Below are 24560 nucleotides of genomic sequence, written 5' to 3' on the forward strand. Positions count from 1 at the left end.
GGTTTTGTGCCCTGGTGCTGCCATAGGCCAGCACCCCTGGCTGCTTCCTTAAGCTGCCTCCCCCCAAAAAGGATAGCCCTCTTACATGCTTCACCTTGGTTGACCCTATTCTGGATGCCAGCAGCATTACCAGTGATCATGCATGCTTTGTATGCCTCATTGGACACTTATTTTTCAACCTCTTCAGATTCCTCCTATATTGTTACTGAGTCATTTCCAAGTTTCTCAGAAGTGCTATATGTGGTGCGTCTTCTCCTGAGAAATTGGTACATGACGGAAAATTTCTGATTTCATTTTTGCAATCAGTGAATGTACTTCAGTAAATAAACATACTTTCAAATCATGGCAAGACATTAAGTTCAAATTTGTTGCACTGCGTAATCAAAAAACATGAATAATCAAGATATTTTCAAACGTGTATTTGGAATGATGTCTGCTGGATGGGTTATAGCAGCAGTGTTGATGTCCAAAGTCTGTGTGCACTCAAGCACAGCTAGGTGCACCATCCTCTACAATCTGTCTGGCTCAATGTCCGCTGCTGCCATTAGTGGCCAGCAACCCATGCCGCTGGACTGTGTGTGTGTGTGTGTGTGTGTGTGTGTGTGTGTGTGTGTGAGACACATGTGCTTTCTTTCTTTTAGATGCACGAATAATCTGCAATCTGAATAATCCACACACAAATAATTGGGATTACACTGTACTTGCTCCTATGCCTTCATCTGTTTGATTGTGATTCATTTGCTGAATCTTCATCTTCTTGTCCTAATTTTGCATGTTATGTATGACATTTATGCACTTGAATTGTTGTCAATTTCAGTACTTTTGACAAAATCTGGAAAAGTGTCAGATTCAGTTTCATAGGCAACCTATTCAACTTCTACAAAGTCATTCACTGGTGCATAATCCTAAACCATTGATACAATTCATTGCCAATTAAATGAGATATTTCAGAAACCAATGCGCTCACACATGATAGCGCAAAGCTATTGTCTAGGAACAAATTTGAGAAAATGTGTATGCTGTCAGCAAGTTTTTGTTTGTTTTCTTCATTCACATTTCCACCAATATCTGGAACATCTTCAATATTCTGAACTTCACATTCTGCTGGCAAAGTTGTAGAAAGGTTGTTGACTCTCTGTCATTTCAATAGTTCACTTAAACACACACATAAATAGTGATATGAAACATTTTGATCCAGTTATGTTCACTTTCCAAAGAGCTCTCAATATGGATTTCCCATATTCGTGAACAACACTGATGGTTTAGATGGACAACAGACTGCTTTGACCACTTGACAGTTGACCTTGCTCTGCCAGCCACATTGAATGACTGGTACTCAAGCTGCAGCATGGAAACACAAAAATGTTAATAACACACACACTGTTAACTTTGGACCCATACTGTATTAATAAAAATGTTTGCAGATGATCTTTTGATGTATAGCATTGAAAATACAATTTCCTGTCGTTAACTTTACCTTAATTTTTTTCATAAACTAGGGAGCTTATAGCAAAATGCCAAAACCTATCTCTCTTTACTTTCAGTATAAAACATCCTTGCAAAACTTGATCAATATTGGTGACCCACATGTCAGATTTCGTCCCTTGTTAGTGTTCTTATAAGAACAATAAGGGGACCATACCCTAACTATGAAAAACAGCCCATGCCAAAAAACGCCACCTCCTCCTTATTTCACTGTTAGCATGACACATGATGGCAGACAATGTGCTCCAGGTACTCACCAATGCAAATCCTTCCATCAGCTTGACACACCATATAGCATGATTAATCGCTCCATATCACTAGTTTCCAGTCATGCAGTATCATGTGGCATCATTCTTTACACCACATTAGTATCGCTAATCACTGACTATGGAAATGTGTGGCTTGTGAGGAGTTACTCAACCATTGTACCCTGTTCTTTTTAAGTTCCTATACGTTGTCATTGTGCTAGCTGGGGTGCTGGTAACAGTCTGGAAGCCACAAGCGATTCCTTTGGCTGATTTCATGCAATTTTTACAGCCACCCTCTGCAATGCACAAAGGTATCTGTCCATCAGCACGTGAGGTCTACCTGGTCTTGGTTTGGCTTTGGTTGTTTCTTAGCATTTCTGTTTCACAATCACACACCAACAACTGACATGGGCAGCTTTAGAATAGTTGAAATGTCCCTGTCGGATATGTTACTGAGGTGACACCCAATGACTAATCCATGTTTGAAGTCACTGAACTCTTCTGAGTGAACCATTCCACTGTAACTGTTTCTCTACTGACAAGACAATACTCCCCACTACTTTTTATAATGCCAGGTCAACCTCTAGTCACACTGAGCAGTCAGTTCCACATTACATCTGAATACTTTTGATCAGATAGTGTAAGTTCATGCACACCCCTGAAACTGATTCTTGTCCAGAGAATCTCACATGGGGCTTCAGTGTCTGCATCCATGGATTCAATTTTCTTGCAACAAATACTTTACTTGCATTTACAATTAGCCTATCCTTTTGATACATCCTTAAATGTTCCCCAAAATCCTTACTGATTCAGTGTTAGGTAAACCACTAGGATTTCAATACTCTAACCTATGGGGGCAGTTCTTTGGATTTTACACAGATACTTCTGGGTCTCCTGCAGTTATCATTATTTGGACTGAAGGAGAGTTGCCTAATCTACAAAACCTCATGTGCACCTCACATGCAATACAGCTACCTGTATAGTAGCCTCTAACATGTTGAGCACACCTTATTAATTTAGGGGGACTCTAAGAAGTCACAGTCTAATTCACCACAGAACCTTCACCGTCAACTGAGATCCAGAGGACCGTTATCAGTTCTGAGGATAACACTGAGATTGTAAGCTGTGTCAAAATTTTGTGAGCAAGAACAGTTGCTGGAATGATCCAAGCATGATCTCTGAGCTCAGGCAAAGGGCATCACTTGACTCAATGCACACCACAGTCTGCTGTTGGTTGCAACCTGTTCTCTCGTTGGCTGCCAGAACAGCTTTTCCAGCATGTCAAATGAGGTACCCAGGCATACCCATTGAGTGCACCAGGTGTTCCTTCCCAACCATTGCTGCCACTTCCCTAAGTCAGAACTTTCCTAACTTTTCCTCATGATGACACCCTCCTAATACACATGATTTCACAAGACACTATTTGACTAATATTAATAAAAGCTATTCTATTTTAACAAATGATATTTTAAAGAAATATTAGTTTTTATATTTCATTCCTAAGTGCAGTATATTTATACATTAAACTCCATTACACAGATACAGAATTTGTCAATACTACTATGAATTCAATGACTCATGTGGGCTTGATGAGCATTACAAATCTGCCTTACATTAGCTTGGAAGTAGGATAAATTCACACACATTTCCTCTTCTAACTTTCTCAAACTTCCAAATGTAACTGTTTTTTTTTTTTTTCTTTTCTTTCGAATAACCCATTTGGAGGGTACGATGAATCAACTTTGGCTACTCTTAATTGTATTAGATTTCTTCAGTTTCCAAATTTCCTTCATCCTTTTAGAGTGTTGTTCCCTTTCTTCTTGAGTCCACTTTCATTTAGTTATTTTCTTTCTCTCCTGAAATTCTGCCTTTTGAACTGCCTTTCTGAAATGTGTTCTGTTTTCTATTGTGTCTATTGTAACTCCAGCATTTTCAATGTCCTTTTCAGTCTCTATGAACCATGCTGGCTTGGATTTGTAGCTATTGAGTAATGTGAATATCCACTTGGTTAGTCTGTTGTTATCCATTCTGAATATATGTCCAAAAAACTGTAGTCTCCTCTTCCTCATTACATCAGTTAGTTTCTCCGTTTTCAGATATAGCTCTCTGTTTGGTCTTAACCTGTAACTGTTTTATATTAGTCATAATAGAAAGTGCACTCCAACATGAATGTTGCAGAAAACTGCAGCAAATGATGAATGCTCTTTTACTTAGGCAAGGGTAATCTTGCTGAATATAAATCTAGAAGTTCGATAATCTGATTCTTCAGTTTCATATGAATATTATAGAAGACTGCAGCAAAGCAATGAATGCTCTTCTACTTAGGTGAGGTAATCATGCTCAATATAATATCTGACTCTTGGAACTCAAGTTTTAAAGTACAGTTGTTCTTCATTATACCAGATCTTCCTCTCCAACAAGTTGAAGTTCAAAAGTACTGGAAAGCATGGAATGATTTCTTATCCAGTCATACCAGTTTATATCTAGTGTTGGGAAATATCTATCCAGTCTCTTCTGCAATTGCAATATAGTAGTCAGTTGTATTTTGTTGCTATGTGGACATTCATATGTCAATGGAAACATTTCAAAATTGCTTTCTTCTATTTCTCTCAACCAAACCTCAACTTAAAGGGTACAGTCTTGTCTGTGATGGTTAGGAAATGTGCACCCTTACTTTGTAGACTAGCATTTGTATTACTGAGTATTTGAAGGGCTGACATGTTGTGAAGTTTGTTTCGATTATGCTGCAGAAGTTTCACTGAGAATCCCTTACACATCCTCTACAATGTCTCAATCTCTCCTCATGTGATTTCATGTTTTTGCAGCCCTAAATAAAGACTCTTATGGCCATCAGCTTGCTTTTAATGAAGAGATGCTTACCTAGGTACAATCATGGTTCCGTAGGCAACTGCAAATATCTTCCCCTGAAGGCATTGATCATATCATCTCGCAGTTGGATAAATATATTAACAGTATAGTGATTACTTTTGAAATCAATGAACCTATATAGTTTCAGAGACCTTTACAAGTCTCACACATCTAAGATGTCTTTATGCAGACTGAAGCGACAAATGAAAATTTGTACTAAGCCCAGGATTCGAACCCAAGTCTTCTGTTCACTAGGCAAATATGCTAACCACATTGTTTGAGTTTAGGGGGAATACAAAGTGGGCTAAAGTGTAAATGGGAACGTGGACTGAGGCATTTTAGGGTAGTCCATGGAGTTGTACACATACACAGTTCCAGGGTCTCATAGTGGTTAGCACATCTACCTAGTGACCGGAAGACCCAGGTTTGAATCCCAGCATTGGTAGAAATTTTCATTTGTTGCTTCAGTCTGTATACATACTTTTGAAATAAGAGTTTACTTAATTTTTTCCATCTGTCTTGTTTTCATTTGAGTGCCCCTTATAATTTATCATTTTAACAGTCTTTTCTGAAACTGATTTCAAATTCTTTCCAATGGTTTTTGCTGAAAGCACTTCTCTATGTAGAAATTGTTGTATAATAATCAGTTTTTGTTTTGTGTTTCACCTGTGTAATGAATCCTTTTATGGAACCTGTCACTTAAGGGTGCCACATGTGCGAAGTTACACACACAAAATATCACTATTCAACATGTAGATCAGTCATTTAATATGCCATCTGTGGTTACAAAGAATAAAGAGAAAGATGAAACTTCCCAGCAGATTAAAACTGTGTGCCAGACCGAGATTCAAAACGTGGACCTTTGTCTTCCATGGGCATGTGCGCTACCAACTGGGCTACCCACACATGACACTACGAGTCCTCACAGCTTTACTTCTGCCAGTACCTCATCTCCTGCCTTTCAAGGCAAAGGTTCTGAGTTTGAGTGTCAGTCAATCCCACAGTTTTAATCTGCCAAGAAGTTTCATATCAGCACACACTCTACTGTAGAGTGAGAATTCATTCTGAAGAGAAAGTTGTTTTGTATTACTTTATCAAGAGTTTTTCATATCTATTACATTCTGAATCTACTAGTCTCTCCACACTCTTGATGCCATTATTCAACACCCCCAGGGTGTCAGGACACCCAGTTTGGAAAGCTCCTTCCTAAGGAGTACCTAACGGTACTCACCATATATTGGAACTACTGATGATTAATAGACCCACATTCTTTTTTGTTTGCTGCACCTTAACATAGGACACAATCATTCCTTTGATTAGCAAAGACATGATTGTAACAGCTTGAGTTGTCCCTGTTCCTGTCTCCTCTGCACAAGGTGCCTAGACCTACCATTGACATACCAATCACACTTAAGTGAACAAGTGGTGATAGATCCTGTATTTCCTGCAGAGGGACAGCATCTGCAGGACAGCACAGTAATCATGCTATCTTTGATACATCTGGTGCTGATGGCCTTGCAACAGTGGCACCAACAGTTCCCATCAGATCACCAAAGTTAAGAACTGTATGGTGAGGCTAGCACTTGGACAGGTAACCTTCCGAGTCTGCTGAGCTCTGTTGGCAAGTGGGGTGCACTCATACCTTGTAACCAACTGTGACCATTTGTGTATCCTGTGATGCTTATCGCATGAGATTGATACAGCAAATGGTTGCTACCGTTGAGCCTCCTGAGACCTGTCCAGATGGAATTAAGTTTTTTGGTATCTCTGGTATGTGACTGTCAATAGCCATCCAAACACACCCATTCACAGCAGCTTCCAATTGAGTGACAGTAGTCAGGGTGATTTCCAGCTGTTTATGAACATCACCTAACTCATCCCATGCTTGAAAACAGTGTACACTGTGGGGAATCACTAAGCAATGTGTCTGGATTGTGCTGTATCTATGCTTTGAGAGAATCATGTTACTACAGTTTGAAGCTCCTCTTGATGCTTTTCTGCACTTCTGACTTAAAATTTAAGTTGTTTTGAAAATCTGCAAGTCAAATTTTATTTCTGTAATGTATAATCTAAAGTCTACAATCATTTTTCTTTTGCAGGCATAATGATTATAATATATGGTTTTTTTGGTTTGTTTCAATTGCTCACCTAAAAATTACACTGCTACTGAAGCTGCATTATTGTAGGTGGGTTTATGAACCCTTTTTTGATCACTTCTGACAGCATGTTATCTGCAAAGTAGCCATGGAAAAACTTCTTTGTGCAATTCTGAAGTACTATTTCCTAGGTAGTGATTATGTATGTTACTGTACTTACAATTTCCATCCTGTTGTGTACCTGTGGTGGATACCTCTTTCAACTGCTATTGAGTATACTGTTTCCACACTGTTATTTATAAAAATTTTCTCACACCTTTACTTCACACATGTGGAAAACACATGAAGTTAATAAGTGAAATTAATTTAGATTGAAATATGTATTTAAAATTAAATTTTTAATGCTCTAATATGAATTCATCTATGATGCAGCTGTTAGTATAAACTGGCATGTGTAATATATTTTGAAAATTTTTCTGTAGTGCCTCTGAGACCAATATAAAGTGAACTACTAGTGCTCTGTTGTACTGTGCAAAGACTTTACTTCATTCTGGTATTAAACAGGTGCTATTGCATAAGTTGAGTGGGTGTACCTTGTGAGACATGGTAGATCTGACTTAAGACAAGGCATAGCGAGTTTTCAGAAACAAACCTTGACTACCTGGCATGTGGCTGCATTCCTCTCTTGCCACTATGCACAGGCTGAGTCCTTCTTCTTTGTGGAAGGGGAGAAGTCTCATTTGACTCTGTACTTGAATCAAGATGGTATAGTTCTGCAACAAGAATGATATGCCTTTTTAAATTATCGCACTATTCTATTTTCAGATTGTAGTGGCAAACATTGTCAACTACTCAATGAATGAAATAATTTATCACTTTACCAGCCATTCAATATTCATTTATTCAGTATCATGTTCTGTAAGTCCTATCATGGAGGAGAAACTCAGTGATGTGGAACAAGTCAAGGTACACATTTATAAAGAAAAGCAGTTGTTGAAAACTATTATTGCTCACTGTAATAATAATTAATCACCAAAAGTATGCTACACACACTTTATTCTAACACACATTAAATGAACACAGTAAAATTAGCAGACATGCTGCTATTTTTGAAGAAAGTGTTTTTTCTTCATTATAAATAATTACTGCAGTTAGCTTAATGTTCATGTAGCCACAGTGATATTTCTTACAAGAATATCCCATCAGTAGTTACAAACAGTATTTAAGAGTAAATGTACTCTTTAAGATCTTTGATAAGGCCTCTACAAAATATGGTGTTATCTTCTGTAACAACAGTGATACTACTCTTCTTTCCTGAATAAAGAGTGGAGAAGGGGGTGGGGGAGGGAGAGGGGATAATGTTCTCTGTGTCTGTGGCATTCGATAAGTTACAGTGACACTCTGTTGCACTAAATTGTGAGCACCTTGGGGAGCACAGCATTAGTTTTTTTGGTACGGGCTTAGCAAACCCAGTTTTCCTGAGCGACGTTTGGTAAGTGCCAGCAGTCCTCTATAATCATAAGCTCTGGGCATGCTTCAACAACCACTGTGCACAAGGCAACAGAATACCCTGTGTTGCACAGAATAGGGACAATAGTTTAAATGCCAGGATTGACAGGACAATAACAAATAAAAAAATAAAAAATTTAAAAAAACACCCTCAAACTCAAGATATACTGTGTGCTGATGGGGTGCATGGCTGTTGAGGCAGAACAGTCATTAGCGAGCAACCTCTGGGGAACCTGCTGCCCCTCAGTTGTGTAAGGCTTACTTAGGAAAGTGGGACTCTGTCTGGGCTGACACATATTTCCCTAGCTATTCCTGGAATCAAGAAGAAACCCTCGAACTTATCCTTTTCAACTCCCAGTGAAATGGATGTACTGCTGATGGGTATCAACACCCAACTTAATTAGAGGGCTCATGTTACCAGTCCTCCTGATACAGGGAATAATGCAAAGACTTTTGCTTACAGTAATAGAACACATGCCGCTAGTCAGAATGTGATTTTAATTGTTAAAAGGAAGGAGAGCAACACTGAAAAAGTTTCACTTTCTACTTTTAGAGGACATAAATAGCACTTTAAAATCTGCCAACAATTGAGAAATGGGATACTACTGGTTGAAACTTCTAGCTTCCAACAAGCAACGAACCTGCAGAATGCTAAATACCTTAGGGAATATGCAATTGAAAGTGACAGTACACTATGAACTACGTCAAAGGTGTTGTGTTGTACCAAGATCTTGTGCATAGCCCCAAAGAAGAACTGAAAGATGACTAAGCTCAAAAAGGTATTGATGTCCAAATTTAATGTAAAGGGTAGATAGCGATCTGGTCGAATTAAACTCCTTTATCCCTACTTTCAATACCATGAAACTTCCAAGGCACATCAAGGCAGGTTTCCTTCACTTAAACGTGAAGCTTTATGTTCTGAGCCCAGTGCACAGTTTTAAATGCCAGTGCTTAGGGCACACTGCTGCAGGATGTAAGGGAGCAGCCACAAATGACAAATGTGATAAGGCCACCATGAAGGAATCACTTGTTCATCTCCAGCAAGGTGTATAAATTTCTCTGGAAATCACCCTAACTAGAGTATCTGCCTTGAGGAAAGGAAGATACGGGAGTTCAAAACAACAAAGCACATCCCATATAAGGAGGCCAAAAACGTCTATAAGGCGACGCAACCCCCTACATTCCTTATTTATTTCGAAATAGCCCGTAAAAGCCTATTCCAACATCCAATGCCTTTTTGCAAATGGAAGTTACTTGTTTCAGGATTACCATCTGTGTTTTTCAGTCCACTTGCAAAGCCACAGCTATTTCAGAGCCCATACCACGCCATGAGAACGACAGAAAAAGCCATGTTTGCCAATGACATGGGCTCTCAGTGCCTCCAAAAGGCAAAATTCAATAAACAGACCAGCACTACCATTACCACTGCTGTGGACATCCCCAAGAAGTTTCTTCCTACAAAGTCTTCTCAAGGAAAAAAAAAAACACAACAACAAACAACAAGTGAGAAGTGTCAGCTGCAGAGGAAGACATGTAGCAAACCATCAGACAGTGTCAACTTCATTCTATTTGACAGTTTTTCTGATTCTGATTTGGAGTCAATAGAATATAAAGTCTGCCTGGTGCAGCTATCCGGGCCCCAGACTACACCTCCATCTGCTACAGGAACTCCATACTGGCAGAGAGACAGGGTGAAAGGAAAACCTTACCAGTAAAATGGGCTCCATACTACAGTAGAGCATCAGTAGGTTCAGGACACAAGTGGAGGAATTGAGACTCCTAACCCAGAAGTGTCCTCTGTGGTTGTGTTTACAGGAAACATGTTTTAAATGTACTGACACCCCTCTGCTATGGTGCTATACCCTCTACCACAATCATGATCAGATTGGGGACAGGACCAAAGGAAGGGAAGCTATGTTCATCAACAGCACTCATCACTTCTCTGCTCTCCCCTTGGTTACTGACCTGCAAGAAGTTGCAGTTGAAGTTCATAGAGGTGAGAGGATCACTATCTGCCCACTATATTTACTTCCACAGGATGCCATAGACCCTGAGGCTCTCAGAGATTATGTAGAACAGTTCCCATGACCAATACTTCTACTCTGAGACTGTGATGCCCATAATATATTAGGGGACTTGAACTCTACATGCCCTAGAGGTTAAGTTTTGGAGAGTTTCATGATGTTTCAAAAGCTGTGTATCCTTAGAACATGGGCAGTCCCACTTTACTTCTCTGCTGCTACTGTGTTGTCCTCAGCCATTGACCTCTCTTTCAGCTCTCCAGTCCTTGCAAACTCTGATCAGTGGGAAGTAACTGATGGTGTTCACTCCAGTAACCAGTTCCCACTCCTGGTCCAACTACCAGATGGAGCAATACTTGAAAGAAAGCCACCATAATGGATGGACAGCAGAGCTAACTGGATGCTGTTCAGCCAACTGGCAGTATTTGAACACTGAGGCAGTGACCAAGAATGGCTAGACCACATCACACATGCAATCCACCATCCCACTGAATTATCCATCCCAAAGTCCTCATGTCATCTTCAAAGGCAGCCTGTACCTTGGTGGATTGACACATACCACTCAGCAGTCTGGATCTGGCATACAGCTCAGTGATGTTTTAAGTGCCACCCAACAGTAGAAAACCTCACAGCCTTTAGAGTTGCAAGAGCCAAAGCTCGATGTATAGTCAAGGAGTGTAAGAAGAGGTCATGGCATGTGTTTCTGGACTATATCAACAGCTCAACTTGTTCTACAAAAGTATGGAAGCAATCAAAAGAATTGTTAGTAAATGCAGTCATTCACTAATAGCAACAATGCTGAAGCAGGGTTTCTCCAAGCAATGTCCAGAGACATTGACTTGACAATCGGAAAGCATTTTGCAATGACTACTGCCATTGTCAGTGGTTAGTAGCATCTTTGGTTGAAGAGTTGTGTACATTCAGAGCACTCATAAAAGATAAGAGTTTAACTGTGTAATAACAATTAATTATAGCAATATTATACCATAAACAAGTAAGTCAGTACCTATTGTAAGCTCTCTATTGAAGGTTTCACTTTCATTTGAGTATTTTTTAGAAAAAGAAAATATTTCCTAGGCACCAATTTTGTTCTAGGTTTTGTTTACCTTATTGTATACTGTAAGTTACATGATTATTTCAATAAAGTACAGTTTGTGTTGTTAGTGTATTCTTGCACACTATCCATTTGACTTCTAGTAAGTAGCCAGAATGAAACATTTCAGAAATAAGTGAGAAGTTCATATAGTGTAGGCTCAGTTCTTGGTTTCCTTTTGTAGATTTAACTATTTCTATTTCTCTGGAAGTTCTGAATTAGCATCCAAACTTTAGGCCCACAATGAGATTTTCACTCTGCAGCAGAGTGTGTGCTGATATGAAACTTCCTGGCAGATTAAAAATTTGTGCTGGACCGAGACTCAAACTCGGGACCTTTGCCTTTCACGGGCAAGTGCTCTACCAACTGAGCTACCCAAGCACAACTTACGCCCCGTCCTCACAGCTTGGGTAGCTCAGTTGGTAGAGCACTTGCCCGCGAAAGGCAAAGGTCCCGAGTTTGAGTCTCGGTCCGGCACACAGTTTTAATCTGCCAGGAAATTTCATATCAGCGCACACTCCGCTGCAGAGTGAAAATCTCATTCTGGAAACACCCCCCAGGCTGTCGCTAAGCCATGTCTCCGCTATATCCTTTCTTTCAGGAGTGCTAGTTCTGCAAGGTTCGCAGGAGAGCTTCTGTAAAGTTTGGAAAGTCATGCTTGGGTAGCTCAATTGGTAGAGTACTTGCCTACGAAAGGCAAAGGTCCTGAGTTCGAGTTTCGGTCCAGCACACAGTTTTAATCTGCCAGGAAGTTTCATATTCAGGCCCACACTTTATAAGAAATTTAGTATCTTAACTGAGTAGCGTAGGAGGTTATTCTTGTTTCATTTACAAGAAAGCTAAAATTTGTACACTGTGAGTGAGAAATGTGTGATTTGTTGTACGATTGTTAGTTTCACGGTGTGGTGTGTGGGTTATTGCAGTTTTTTTCATGTGGGTGACTAGTGATGTGGGAATTGGGGAAATGAATGGCTTTTTAGGATTTGCTGTAGAGATAGGAAGAGAGCAGAACAAAAGGAGAAGATTGGTACTCTTCAGGTGAAAATAGATAAGGCAAAGCAAGATCTGTGAAGGTTAAGGATGTGGAGCAAAAAGAAAGGTAGAAAGTGACAAAAGGTTATAGAAGAAATTGGAATAGGACTTCCTCAGAGAGCTTTGTTGTTAATGTGGAAAACCGGTTTGATCTGTTGTCACAGTTGGAAACAAGTGAACCACAAGTAGATGCAGAAGTAGACAGAATGCAACAAACCTTCAAAAAGTGTTTCAGAAGTAAGAAGTCAGAAAAAGTTAGCCTACGGCAAGTTTGTGTCTGATGATAGACGATGTAGGTTCACTTTGCAAAGTCTTCACAAAGGAAGGCACTGTGGTAATAGTGGGTGGGGCAGCACCAGACAGAGACCCTAATTATTCAATTGAGAGTGACCTGGTAAAGATCTTCAGCAATGAGACACACTGGAGTTGAGCTTGTGTCTGTTCTGAGGCACCATAATTAGCCTCATTTAAACTGTTCTGTTAGGAGAGTTAATTTAGAGGTAGAACAGCTGTATGGGTTAGGTATGGGGTCTCATATTGGTGTGGTTCCTGTTGACTATCAGTAGGTGGGACTATACTAAGCACCTCAACAGGAAATGGAAGGGAAAACTGTCTGAGCTAATAGTAAATATCTTAAAGGGAGCACTATCACATTCAGTAAAATACCATTGGTTAAAAGTGACACAACAGTACATTTTAGGGTAGAGAGGGCAGAAACAAAAGATGTTCAGAGACAGGTTGAAAATGACACACAAACTGATAAAAAAAAGACAGCCAGAAAGCAAATTTTAATATACACAATTCATGCAAACAGCCTCTAAATGAAACTGGAGGTGTTCAGAAATTGATGGAAAAATTAGGTTCATCCAGTTGTAATTCAACCAATGCACAAAAGCAGTTATCGTTATTGCATCAGAATATCCGAGGGCAGAGGCAAAAGCTTAATGAGTTGCTTATTTGTATTAAGGAATTAGTGTTGAACAAACAAGTTGATAAAATCTGCCTCTCTGATCATCATATGACCATAGTATAGATATGCGTAATGTTACAGGATCTAAGTTAGCCTCTTACTTCTGTAGAGAAAATATGGAGAAAGGAGTAGCTGCCATATTTGTTAAATGTTTTAATTTCAAGAATATTTATTTTAATACATTTTGTTCAGAGCAGCACTTAAAAGCTTGTGCAACAGAAGTAGTATTTTGTAATAATAGTACTGTAAGTATAACAGAGCAGCTTCAGGAAACCTTAACCTCTTCATAAAAAAAATCTACCTCACATTACAAAACAGGGGAACAGTGGTTGCTTGTGATTTTAGCGTCCGTTTATTGAAAAGCTCTGTGTCACTGAATAATTACTGCAATCAGTAACACTGTTATTCAACTTAATTCCAACTGTGAACTTTGCAATTAGGGTATGTCAGTGCTCTGAGACTGCTGTTGATAACGTCTTTTTAGACAAATCTAGGAAAAATTCACATCACAAAACCAGTAGCAACTGGGCTAGCTGATCATGACATGCAGCAACTTACGTTAAATGTTGAAACTTGTCAGGATATAAAATCTATTAAATACTAGTATAGGAGTATAATGAATCAGTCAAAAACTGAGAATTTAGAGATTGCTCATAGATATGAATTGAACTGGCCAGTCCTGGGAAGAGTAGGAAAGAATGTCACAGAGGAGAGGATGATCTTTTGAGTGGGGAGATTGAATTACTTGTAGATGATATCATAGTATTAAGTTCCTGGCCCACACAGAAAAGAGCCTTCATTAATAAAGTTACTTCATTATTTGAAAATTGATTTCCCATAAAGATCACTCAATTCAAACAGATGTCTAAAAATAACCATGGACTACACAAGGAATAAAGGTATCATGTGGGACAAAAAGAAAACTGCTTCCACTACCAAGGAACTGATCTGAGGTTAGGATTGTAACGCATTACAAAGAATACTGCAAAATACTGAAGGAAGGAATTGAGAAATCTAAGTAGCTTTATCATGAGGAAAAGATAATTGCATCAGGCAACAAAATAAAAACTACATGGGATGTAGTGAAGACAGAGAGAAGTGGGGCCAGATAGGAAGAGGAACAGATAGCTCTAAGAATAAATGAAATTGGTAACAAGTGCATAGAGTGTTGCAAATTTCTTAAACAAGTACTTTGTTTCTGTTACTGGGGTTACCACATTCAGTAAACAGTGCAATGAAATAGATGAGACCAGTCTCTGCAAATGTAGCAGCCATCATAAAATCCTTAAAATTAAAATATTCTACTGCTTATGATAACATATCAACAAAGTTAATCAAACAGTGTTACTGTGAGTTGAGTTCTGTCTTGTGTTAGATGTGTAATCGATCTCTTATCAGAGGGACATTTCCAGACCAGCTAAAATATGCTGAAGTGATGCCTCTTTACAATAAGGGGTATAAAGAGATACTGTCAAACTATCAACCAATTTCACTTTTACCAGCTTTTTCAAAAATATTTGAAAAGGTTGTGTTGAAGCACCTTCTTGAGCATCTGACAGCAAATACTATATTGTCCAAGTCACAGTTTGGGTTCCTTAAGAGTTATGATACACTGATGCATAGAAGGCTATTTACACTTACACTGAGAATTTATTTATTTCATTAGGTAACAAATTAAAGACTCCTGGTATTTTCTGTGACCTGTAAAAAGCCTTTGACTATGAGAATCACAACTTCCTCTTTAGTACATTAGAATACTATGTGTCACTGGCAGTACTGCAAAATAGTTTGAGTCTTATCTAACTAACAGGATACAAAGGGTGGCATTGTGAAAACCTGTGAAGTACAACTCAATAATAAATTCAGTTGGGAAGTTGGAAGGACATACCACAGACTTGCTGAAGTGCCTAAACAAGCCTGTATTTGCAATGCATATGATATCAAATGTAAAATATATAAAGAAAACTTGCATACTTTGCTTACTTTCATTCTATTATGTCATATGGGATCACATTTTGGGGTAAAACCATGTAATACAATTCATTTGTGGCATAAATTCAAGAACATCACGTAGAAATATGTTCAAGGAATGGGCCTTTTAACCACTGCTTCTCAGTATATTTATTCCTTAATGATATTTGTTGCAAATAATATGTCTCTATTTCCAACCAATAGCTCAATACATAGTATCAATATTAAGAATGAGAGCCATCTACATAAAGATCTAAAATCACTTACCTCGGCCCAAAAAGGAGTCCAATATTCAGGAACTTACGTTTTCAATAAACTGGCAGTAGCTATTAAAAACTTGGCTTCAGATGAAGCACAGTTTAAACAAAGTTTGAAAGACTTTTTGGCAGGCAGCTTCTTCTACTTCATAGATGAATATCTTATCAGAAACTGTTAGACCAGCCTAAGTGAAAATGTCTGCTAGATTTCAGTTCTGACAACTCTTGGTTACAACAGGCAAGCTTAGACATTTTGGATATGATAAATTTATTAAAAGTGGATAACCATGTTTCATTCTGACAATGTATTAATTCTGTAAATATTAGTAGTTCCAATTCACATATTTTGACAATCTCCTGACAAATAATCAGGGAAGTGAGTATTATATTCAAATGCTCTATTTTTTATGTTATACTTTCTGACATGTTCCACACCCATGAGAATCATCTAATTTTTGGGTCTATGGAATGAAAATTGAATCTAATGTAATCCAATCCATCATTCTGCCACTATTGTGGTGCCATGGAGAGGAACAAGTCAGACTTTGGATTCAACAATTCTGAGCCTTATAACTGCCCCTTCTTGATGTGAAAGTTGGAATGGTACTGTCTGAGACTCGTGATACTGCACCCAGTCACAACCAAATCCAGTATAGCATACTGCGACACTTACAAGTAGACAGGACATTTTGCTAACTCTTGAAGAGAGGCCATTTTGATACATTTCTTCAAACCAGGAAAGGGCTGGATGTGTCTCAGAACTTATCAGAGTGTTGCCTTAATGAGCTGTGTGAGAAAAGTTAATCAGTATCTGGTCTGGATGTTAGAGACTAGGCAGCTCCTTAGCCACTCTGTGAGGATTCAGGAGATGCTGCTCTGCATGAATTCCTTAAAGACTCAGTGAGGTTTCTGGGCCTCATTTTTTTACTCCAGACTGCCATGGTTACCACACCTGAAGAACTTGATGTCCAGGACCCGGAAACACTGAACATCTTTAAGTGTCTTTTACCCGTAAGCCACAGAGTCCCAGGGTGTGGACAAGGCACATCTCCGTCAGTACTGCAGGGCTTTAGTGAGATCATGGTTAGACTATGGTTGCACAGTATGCATACCAGTGAGGCCTTCATACTTGAAGATCATTGATGCTATCCACCATAAGGGGACCAGGCTGACCACAGGTGATTATAGATCCAATCCCACACCCAGTCTCTGTACTGAGGCTGGAGAACCCTTCCAATTCACCAGCATACCATAGTGTTGCTCATGCAGATATGGGCTGTCTTTTCACTAATTTTTCATGAGCAATAAGACTGTTTTGGGATCTGCTCGAATCAAGTGCTGGAGTCACTTGGTCTGAGGCAAGTACAGACCCAAATCAGGATTTTAACAGACTGGCACACTGGTTAATGCAGAGAGGCAGGAGAGGCTGCACTCCTGCATCTGTATTTAATACATTGTTTTATGACATTTCAACTGAGCACCATATCTATGTAACTGTATTTGTGGGTAGGTCTAAACAGGGGACTCAATTAGTTACTCTGTTCTTTTCCATGAACAAGTCCTCAAGATTTGGCTGCCTCAAGAATTTACTGTCTTTGATGCAGAATTATATGAAATCTTGAGGCACTGTAGCTCATGAGCTGGGTTGCAAGTGTTAAATTCCTCATCTGTCCTGACTCCCCGAGTGCCGTTCATTTTCTACCACACTTATAAGCAGCAAATACAGTAGTCCAGGATATCCAGGACACTCTTCTCTACTTTCAAAGGCAGGGGAAGGAAGTATCTTTCTGCTGGATGTCAGGGAACATGCCTATTATGGGGAAAAAATGGAAAACACAGTAGCCAAGGAGGCATGTCACGATCCTCAGATACTTTAGTGTATGTCTGCTAAATGTCTTGCTAACAGAGATAGTAGCAAAGAAGCAAGAAATGTAAACATCATGCCTGATGCAGAAATGAACAGCGAAAAGGTAATAAGCAAAAACTTTTGTCCTTTTAACATTATGTGGGGAGTGTCAGCAAGAACAAGTTTCATAAACATGTAAAGTGGGTTGCAAGTCACTAAGTGCTCTTGCTCTCAAATACTAGATGAATAAAATTTGGTATTCATATGTTGTGGCCTAAATATACACATAAAAAAAAGTTTTGCATCACCCCGGTTCCCAGAGCTCCTGAGGATAGACATTGACTGTGGATAGTGTACCACAGACGCAGTTCCTTTTACTGTTCAGAGCTGTCCCTAACTGCGCCCAAAGATGTAAACAACCATGCGTGAGCAGTCTCTATTAGACGGAGGGGCTCTGACAGCCAATCAGTTCCAGTCATTCCACAAGGAAGGAGGTACACGGCCTGTGTTGTCTGTAGTTCAACCATGCCTAGATGGTCAATACAGCGGTTTGATCATATCCGCATCATTACTTTGTGCCAGGAAGGGCTCTCAATAAGGGAATTGTCCAGGTGTCTCGGAGTGAACCAAAGTGATGTTGTTTGGACATGGAGGAGAGACAGGAACTGTCAATAACACGCCTCGCTCAGGCTGCCCAAGGGATACTACTGCAATGGCTTGAAGGAACCCTGACAGCAATGCCACCATGTTGAATAATGTGTTTGTGCAGCCATAGGACGTCATGTTATGACTCAAAATGTGTGCAATAGGCTGCATAATGCACAACTTCACTCCCGATGTCCATGGCGAGGTCCATCCTTGCAACCACGACACCATGCAGCGCAGTACAGATGGGCCCAACAACATGCCAAATGGACTGCTCAGGATTGGCATCAAGTTCACTTCACTGATGAGTTTCGCATACGCCTTCAACCAGACAATCATCAGGGATTTGTTTGGAGGCAACCTGGTCAGGCTGACCACCTTAGACACACTTTCCAGTGAGTGCACCGAGGTGGAAGTTCCCTGCTGTTTTGGGGTGGCATTATGTGGGTCTGACATATGCTGCTGGTAGTCATGGAAGGCACCGTAACAGCTGTACGATACGTGAATGCCATCCTCCAACCAATAGTGCAACCATATTGGCAGTATATTGGTGAGGCATTCATCTTCATGTACAGCAATTCGCGCCCCCATCATCCACATCTTGTGAATGACTTCCTTAAGGATAACCACATTGCTCAACTAGAGTGGCCAGTATGGTCTCCAGGCATGAACCCTATCGAACATGTCTGGGATATTTCCAGAATGACATTTTCACTCTGCAGCGGAGTGTGCGCTGATATGAAACTTCCTGACAGATTAAAACTGTGTGCCAGAACGAGACTTGAACTCAGGACCTTTGTAAAACTGTGAGGACGTGGCATGAGTCGTGCTTGGGTAGCTCAGTTGGTAGAGCACCTGCCCGCGAAAGGCAAAGGTCCCCGAGTTCAAGTCTCGGTCTGGCACACAGTTTTAATCTGCCAAGAAGTTTCATGCCTGGGATAGATTGAAAAGGGCTGTTTATGGGCGAAATGACCCTCCAACTACTCTGAGAGATCTACGCCAAATTGCCATTGAGGAGTGGGACAATCTGCACCAACAGTGGCTTGATGAACTTGTGGATAGTATGCCACAACAAATACAGGCATGCATCAATGCAAGAGGATGTGCTACAGTGTATTAGAGGTGCTGGTGTTTACAGCAATCTAGATCACCACCTCTCAAGGTCTTGCTGTATGGTGGTACAATATGCAATGTGTGGTTTTCACGAGCAATAAAAATGGCGGAAATGATGTTTATGTTGATCTCTATTCCAATTTTCTATACAGGTTCCGGAACTCTCGGAACTAAGTTGATGCCAAACTTTTTTTGATGTGTATATATGCTGCTGAATGTACCTACAAAATTACATCACTGTATGTCACATAGTTCAGCAGATATGAGGGAAGGAGGAGATGGACAGAGAGAATGGGAGGAGGACATGGACTAATAGAAGTGAAACAAATACATACCAGAACAATGCAGTGTTCTCAGCTTGTACTGCATAAGACCTTCTATATATCACAAATAGAGTATGTAATAGATCTGTGCACTGTTCATTTGAATGATCTAATCACCTGCCTCACTTTTTATCTTTCAAAGCAGTAACATAAGCTGATGGTACTCCACTTGTAACCTCTCATAATGACAAAAATGTCACACAATAAATGAATGAAGTTACACATAAGTACCTCATTTCTTCCATCTATGTGGGACCAGATGTAATGTGGCTTACTGAAAATCTAAATAATTCAGAAATATTCTCTAAAAGCAAAAAATCACACTCTTAATTTAATGTTTTATAGGAAATAACTTCTTCAAATTCTTTTTTTAAGTTTTCTGCAACTACGTTATCCCCCAAAAAACTTTCACCTGTCACTGAAAGCTAGCCCATGCAATGCTGAGCTTTCCATCTTTCCTGCCATCTTTGGCTATCTTGTGGAATAAGTATCATCACCAGGTGCCTTGCTACTTAAGTTTAATGACTTTTCCAGCAAGACTGGACCAGATATCAGAAATGGATATCCCACTGAACCAAACAAATAATGTTTCATCCAGTGTTTCAGTCCATACTTTCTTTATTGTTTTTGCTGATCATATTAAGCAGGAGTATTCAGTATAAGGGAAAGAATGGATTGCTACTCATCATAAAGATGACCCATTGAGTTGCAAACAGACACAACAAAAAGAATTACGATTTAGCTTTCAGTTAAAGCCTTTTTTGGAAAGGAAAAACATACACACATTTCACTGACAAAAGTAAGCTCACCTCATACCCATGTAACTGCCATATCTGACAGTTCGGACCGGAGCTATGGGGATGGCAGTCTTCTTATCATCTCTGTATGCAACCCAATGTGTCATCTTTACAGTGAGCAACAATCTATCCTTTCCTTATATTGTTGATATAACTTTGAGTTTCCATTGTTTTTTTTTTTTTTTTTTTTTTTTTTTTTTTTTTTTCCCCCAGTCATTCTTTCATTCTGACATAGATGATATCCCTGTACCATATTCTGCAGACATTTATTTCACCATTTCTCCTTTGTCTATTCTGTTTAGTGATTTGAACTTTTTTCCATAGAAAGAACCACTTTCTTTCACTTTGAAGCCTTTTCACTCACATACAAATGCAAAACATAGGAACAATATCCATATGCCTTCACTCTGTCAGGAACAGAACACTAACCATAGTAAAGGCAGTTGGAAATGTGGGGTTGGCAATCTCTATGCTACCTGAAGTGTCAACATATATTGCACTATACCAACTGTATACAATACATTTCTGGGTTAAAAAAAGAGGAAATAAAAAAAGGAATCTGGAAATCTGGATTAATGAAGACTGGATAAATGAGGTTCTTGTGTAATGAATAAAGGATCTTCCTGGTTTCAGGAATGTAAGTTAACTAATAAATAAATTAAATATGTAATTTTTTTCCATGGAAGCTCTGAGGAAAAATTTCTTGGAAAAAGACTTAATTAATTAGCTGTGACCCCTCACCTTCTCTGACACTTTCACCTTCATCTTTAATGTCCCTTTTTATGGTATAAGGTGTAGTTTTCTCTTAGCATATGTTCTCAGTCAACTGAATCACACGTGTCCCCCCTCCTTCAAATTCAAGGCTCTCTAACAAATTTCTGTGCCCTGCTTGAAGGATATGTTGTTATGAAACATAGGAATGTTATCATCTTGTGTGTATCTAAAAGAATCAAATAAGAAGGTATTTTGTGTCTGAGGACTTGTCACTATTGTGTATTTTCATGGGAAATGATGCCAGAAGAATCTTTGGTTGATGAAATAACCAGACAGTGTTATTTGGTATTTTCTTGAATGTGTAACACATTGTAAGAGATAAAAACACAGATTAACAGACAGAAAGAAACTCCCATAAGCTACCAGGGATCAAAATTGCATTTGGGTTCCTAATCCCACTCTTCCCCACAGCATGAAGTGGCACATTTACTGTTAGTTTCATGAAAAATGATGCAAAACATACCTAAACTCCTTGCTGTTGGGTGCTTGATAGGCACTTTATAACTGCTTATTGCAGATGGGCTACCACTTGTTTCGGTATCTGAGTGCTGACATGTGTCGGATTTGTTGTGACGATGTTTCATGTTACCTTTCCTATGTAGGCTGGATGATGGCTGTCCTCTATCTCCTGGAAGGAATAGTGTATACACTATAAGTTAAATAAATTCCAAAAAGGATTTTATAGTAACATTAAATTTCAGTAGTCTTTAAAACTATATTCCCACTCTTAGGATGTTAATATTTCTGTGAAACCCTGCAGTGGAACTTATTTCAAGACTGATTCACTGCTGTATTTTATTCTCTACACAATTTGATGTTAACATTTTATGGCACAGGGTGGCACATGAAAAACTGGTTCCGAGTACTAAGACTGCTCATCATCCGGCAGTTGCCATCTATTTTTTTGAAGCGGTTGTGAGTATGTTTTGTACTGTCAGTACAAAAGCCACTGTGACTTAATTAAGACATTTGAAGTAAATATCTCAGCAAGAAGTATCCTCTTCAAGGAAGAACTGCAATAGTGGATGCATGAGTTTTATCTGTGGTGCAGCATAAGGGAAGTGTACACATGTAAACCAATATCTTTAGAACACTTTAAGGACAATGTTTGTAATGAAATTTTGAGAACTGATGCTACAGAGTTATGCAAAGTTTATATTGACATGTTAGGGCATGTGCAAAAGTGCACGGAAATGCAAGGGGGTAATTTTCTGAACCTAATGTAATGTAAAAGACAAGATCAATTCTGTAAATAAAGACCTTTGCATTAGCTTAGTTGTTATTTATTTATTATCTGATTATTACCTGTTAAAATCAAACAACGGAAAATACAGGAAGCCGGCTGCTGTGGCCAAGCGGTTCTAGGTGCTTCAGTCCGGAACCGCGCTGCTGCTATGGTCGCAAGTTCGAATCCTGCCTCGGGCATGGATGTGTGTGATGTCCTTAGGTTGGTTAAGGTTTAAGTAATTCTAAGTCTAGCGGACTGATAACCTCAGATGTTTAAGTCCTTTAGTGCTCTGAGCCATTTGAACTATTTTTGAAAATACAGGATGGAATGTAACAATATTATGAGAAGGAAACTTGCTACTCACCGTATAGTGGAGATGCTGAGTTGCACAAAGGCACAACAAAAGCTTTTGGCCACAGGCCTTAATCAGTAATAGACACACATATGCAGGCGCAAGTGTTGTTTCAGTTGCCTGAGACTGCAGTCGTGTGTGTGAGTTGTGTTTGCGCGTGCGCACGTGTGTGTGTGTGTGTGTGTGTGTGTGTGTGTGTGTGTGATCTGTTTATCTATTTGTTGTTGTATCTGTTTGTGGTGGGCAACAATTTGTGCAAAACTGGTGCACAATCAGTACCTGTGGCCAGTTTTTTGTGCACCACCCTGTAGCAATGCAGTTAATTAAGAAGCAGTTTCACAGGAAGTGGGAAACAGTACCTATATCTGGGTCAGTATAAGTTGATCCCTGACAGTTGCTGTGCACCCAGCTCAACCAACAAATAATACAATTTTGTAAACATCTCTATCAGAACACCTCAGTGTTGTCACAGCTCTGTAAACTTCTACTATTTTCACATGCAGCAATTAGCACTTAGCGTTGGAAGTTGCATCAGTGCTGCAAGCTGTCAGGGATCTTCTTATGCTGTCTTTGCTATACATAGTGATTTCAACTTATGAGGCTTGTGCTTACCATCTGATGCAGCATACCAATGAACCATATTTACTTGATGAGTAAGTTCATGTTGAGTGCAACTCTCATTTTCTGAGTGTCCAAATGTTTTAAACTGTAAAGTGTGATCCACTCCTGAAGCATCCATTAACTTTTTTCTGTGGTGGTCTGATGACACAGCAAATGTGGCATAGGGGCTCATCTCATACAGCTCTGCAATAATAATGTTTTCTTGAACTTTGGGCTTGCAGTTACCACAAACAGTTTAAGCATAGATAGATTTTCTGATAGGGGCAAGTTTTGGCAGTTACTGGTATATCATTCTCGATCAGGCTAGTGCACAGCATCAGTTCCATTATGAATTATAGTTACTATTTGAAAGTGTGCCACATGTTTAAAGCATACGTTACATGGTAAAAAAACATAATAAATTCAAAAGATAAACTTGTGGGTGTCCAGATGAAGATGCACATGGGTATATAGAAGTGTCTGTTGATAACAGATGCTCAAAATATGTGGAATACTTTCAAATAGTTTCCATAATTCATATTGGAAACATATACCATGCACTAGCACATGGTGATTGCTTGAAAATTATACAAATGTTGAAATTTGCATATTGTGCATCTTTCAACAATGAGATATCCACTTGGAGAAAATGAATACATCTGATGACCTGAGATAATAAAAAGATCACTGCAGAAGACATAATTACATCGAAGGAAAAAAAAAACACCCACACGCACATTTTTTCAACTGTACTTCACTGAAAATTTTTATTTTTGAGAAGTTTAGCACCCGCTGTTTCACTCACAGAGGCTGTACGGCCTGTAGAGATTTTTTCTATTATTATCATTATTATTATTATTTAGTCAAATTTTTATTTTGTTCACAAATTGCAACTTCTAACCTTTTCATGCTAAGTAAGGCCATATAGGCATTGCCTTTTCAAAATGAACTTCTCACCAAAAGTGATTCTGGTAGGTGGAGTCCAAAATTTTTCCTTATCATGCCTTTTGCATTCTTGTGGAGATATTTCCATAGCAACTTTCATCCCTTAACAGATATTTTCTTATATCTAACTGAGAAGTGAAATGCAAATTTTCATAAATTTAGCTTTAAAATTTTTTAATTTACTGAAGTATTTTCTTAAAAAGTTTCATCCGCTATTGCACTCCCTAAGCAGCTGAATTACAAGAAACACTGTAATATGTACTTTTTTTTTAAATTTTCAACTGAGAAGTCAAACACCAATTGTCATAGATGTAGCCTTAAAAATCCTTTAGTAGTTCTTTAGTTATTAGTTATTTTAAAAACAATTTTCATCCACTGTTTTACCCC

General features: G+C 39.0%; 1 protein-coding gene across 1 annotated transcript in view; it reads right to left on the reverse strand.

Moving 5' to 3' along the window:
- The window catches only part of LOC124596941 (Down syndrome cell adhesion molecule-like protein Dscam2), a 348091-nt gene that overhangs the window by 34927 nt on the left and 288604 nt on the right, over positions 1-24560 (reverse strand). Inside the window, exons 28-30 of the mRNA XM_047135906.1 lie at positions 23241-23432; positions 21512-21676; positions 7350-7470 (exon numbers count right to left, since the gene is read on the reverse strand). Coding sequence (XP_046991862.1) covers positions 7355-7470; positions 21512-21676; positions 23241-23432 — 473 coding nt within the window. The 3' untranslated portion in view covers positions 7350-7354. The remainder of the gene's footprint in view (positions 1-7349; positions 7471-21511; positions 21677-23240; positions 23433-24560) is intronic.

This window comes from Schistocerca americana, chromosome 1, assembly GCF_021461395.2.
Source record: "Schistocerca americana isolate TAMUIC-IGC-003095 chromosome 1, iqSchAmer2.1, whole genome shotgun sequence".
Taxonomy (NCBI): domain Eukaryota; kingdom Metazoa; phylum Arthropoda; class Insecta; order Orthoptera; family Acrididae; genus Schistocerca; species Schistocerca americana.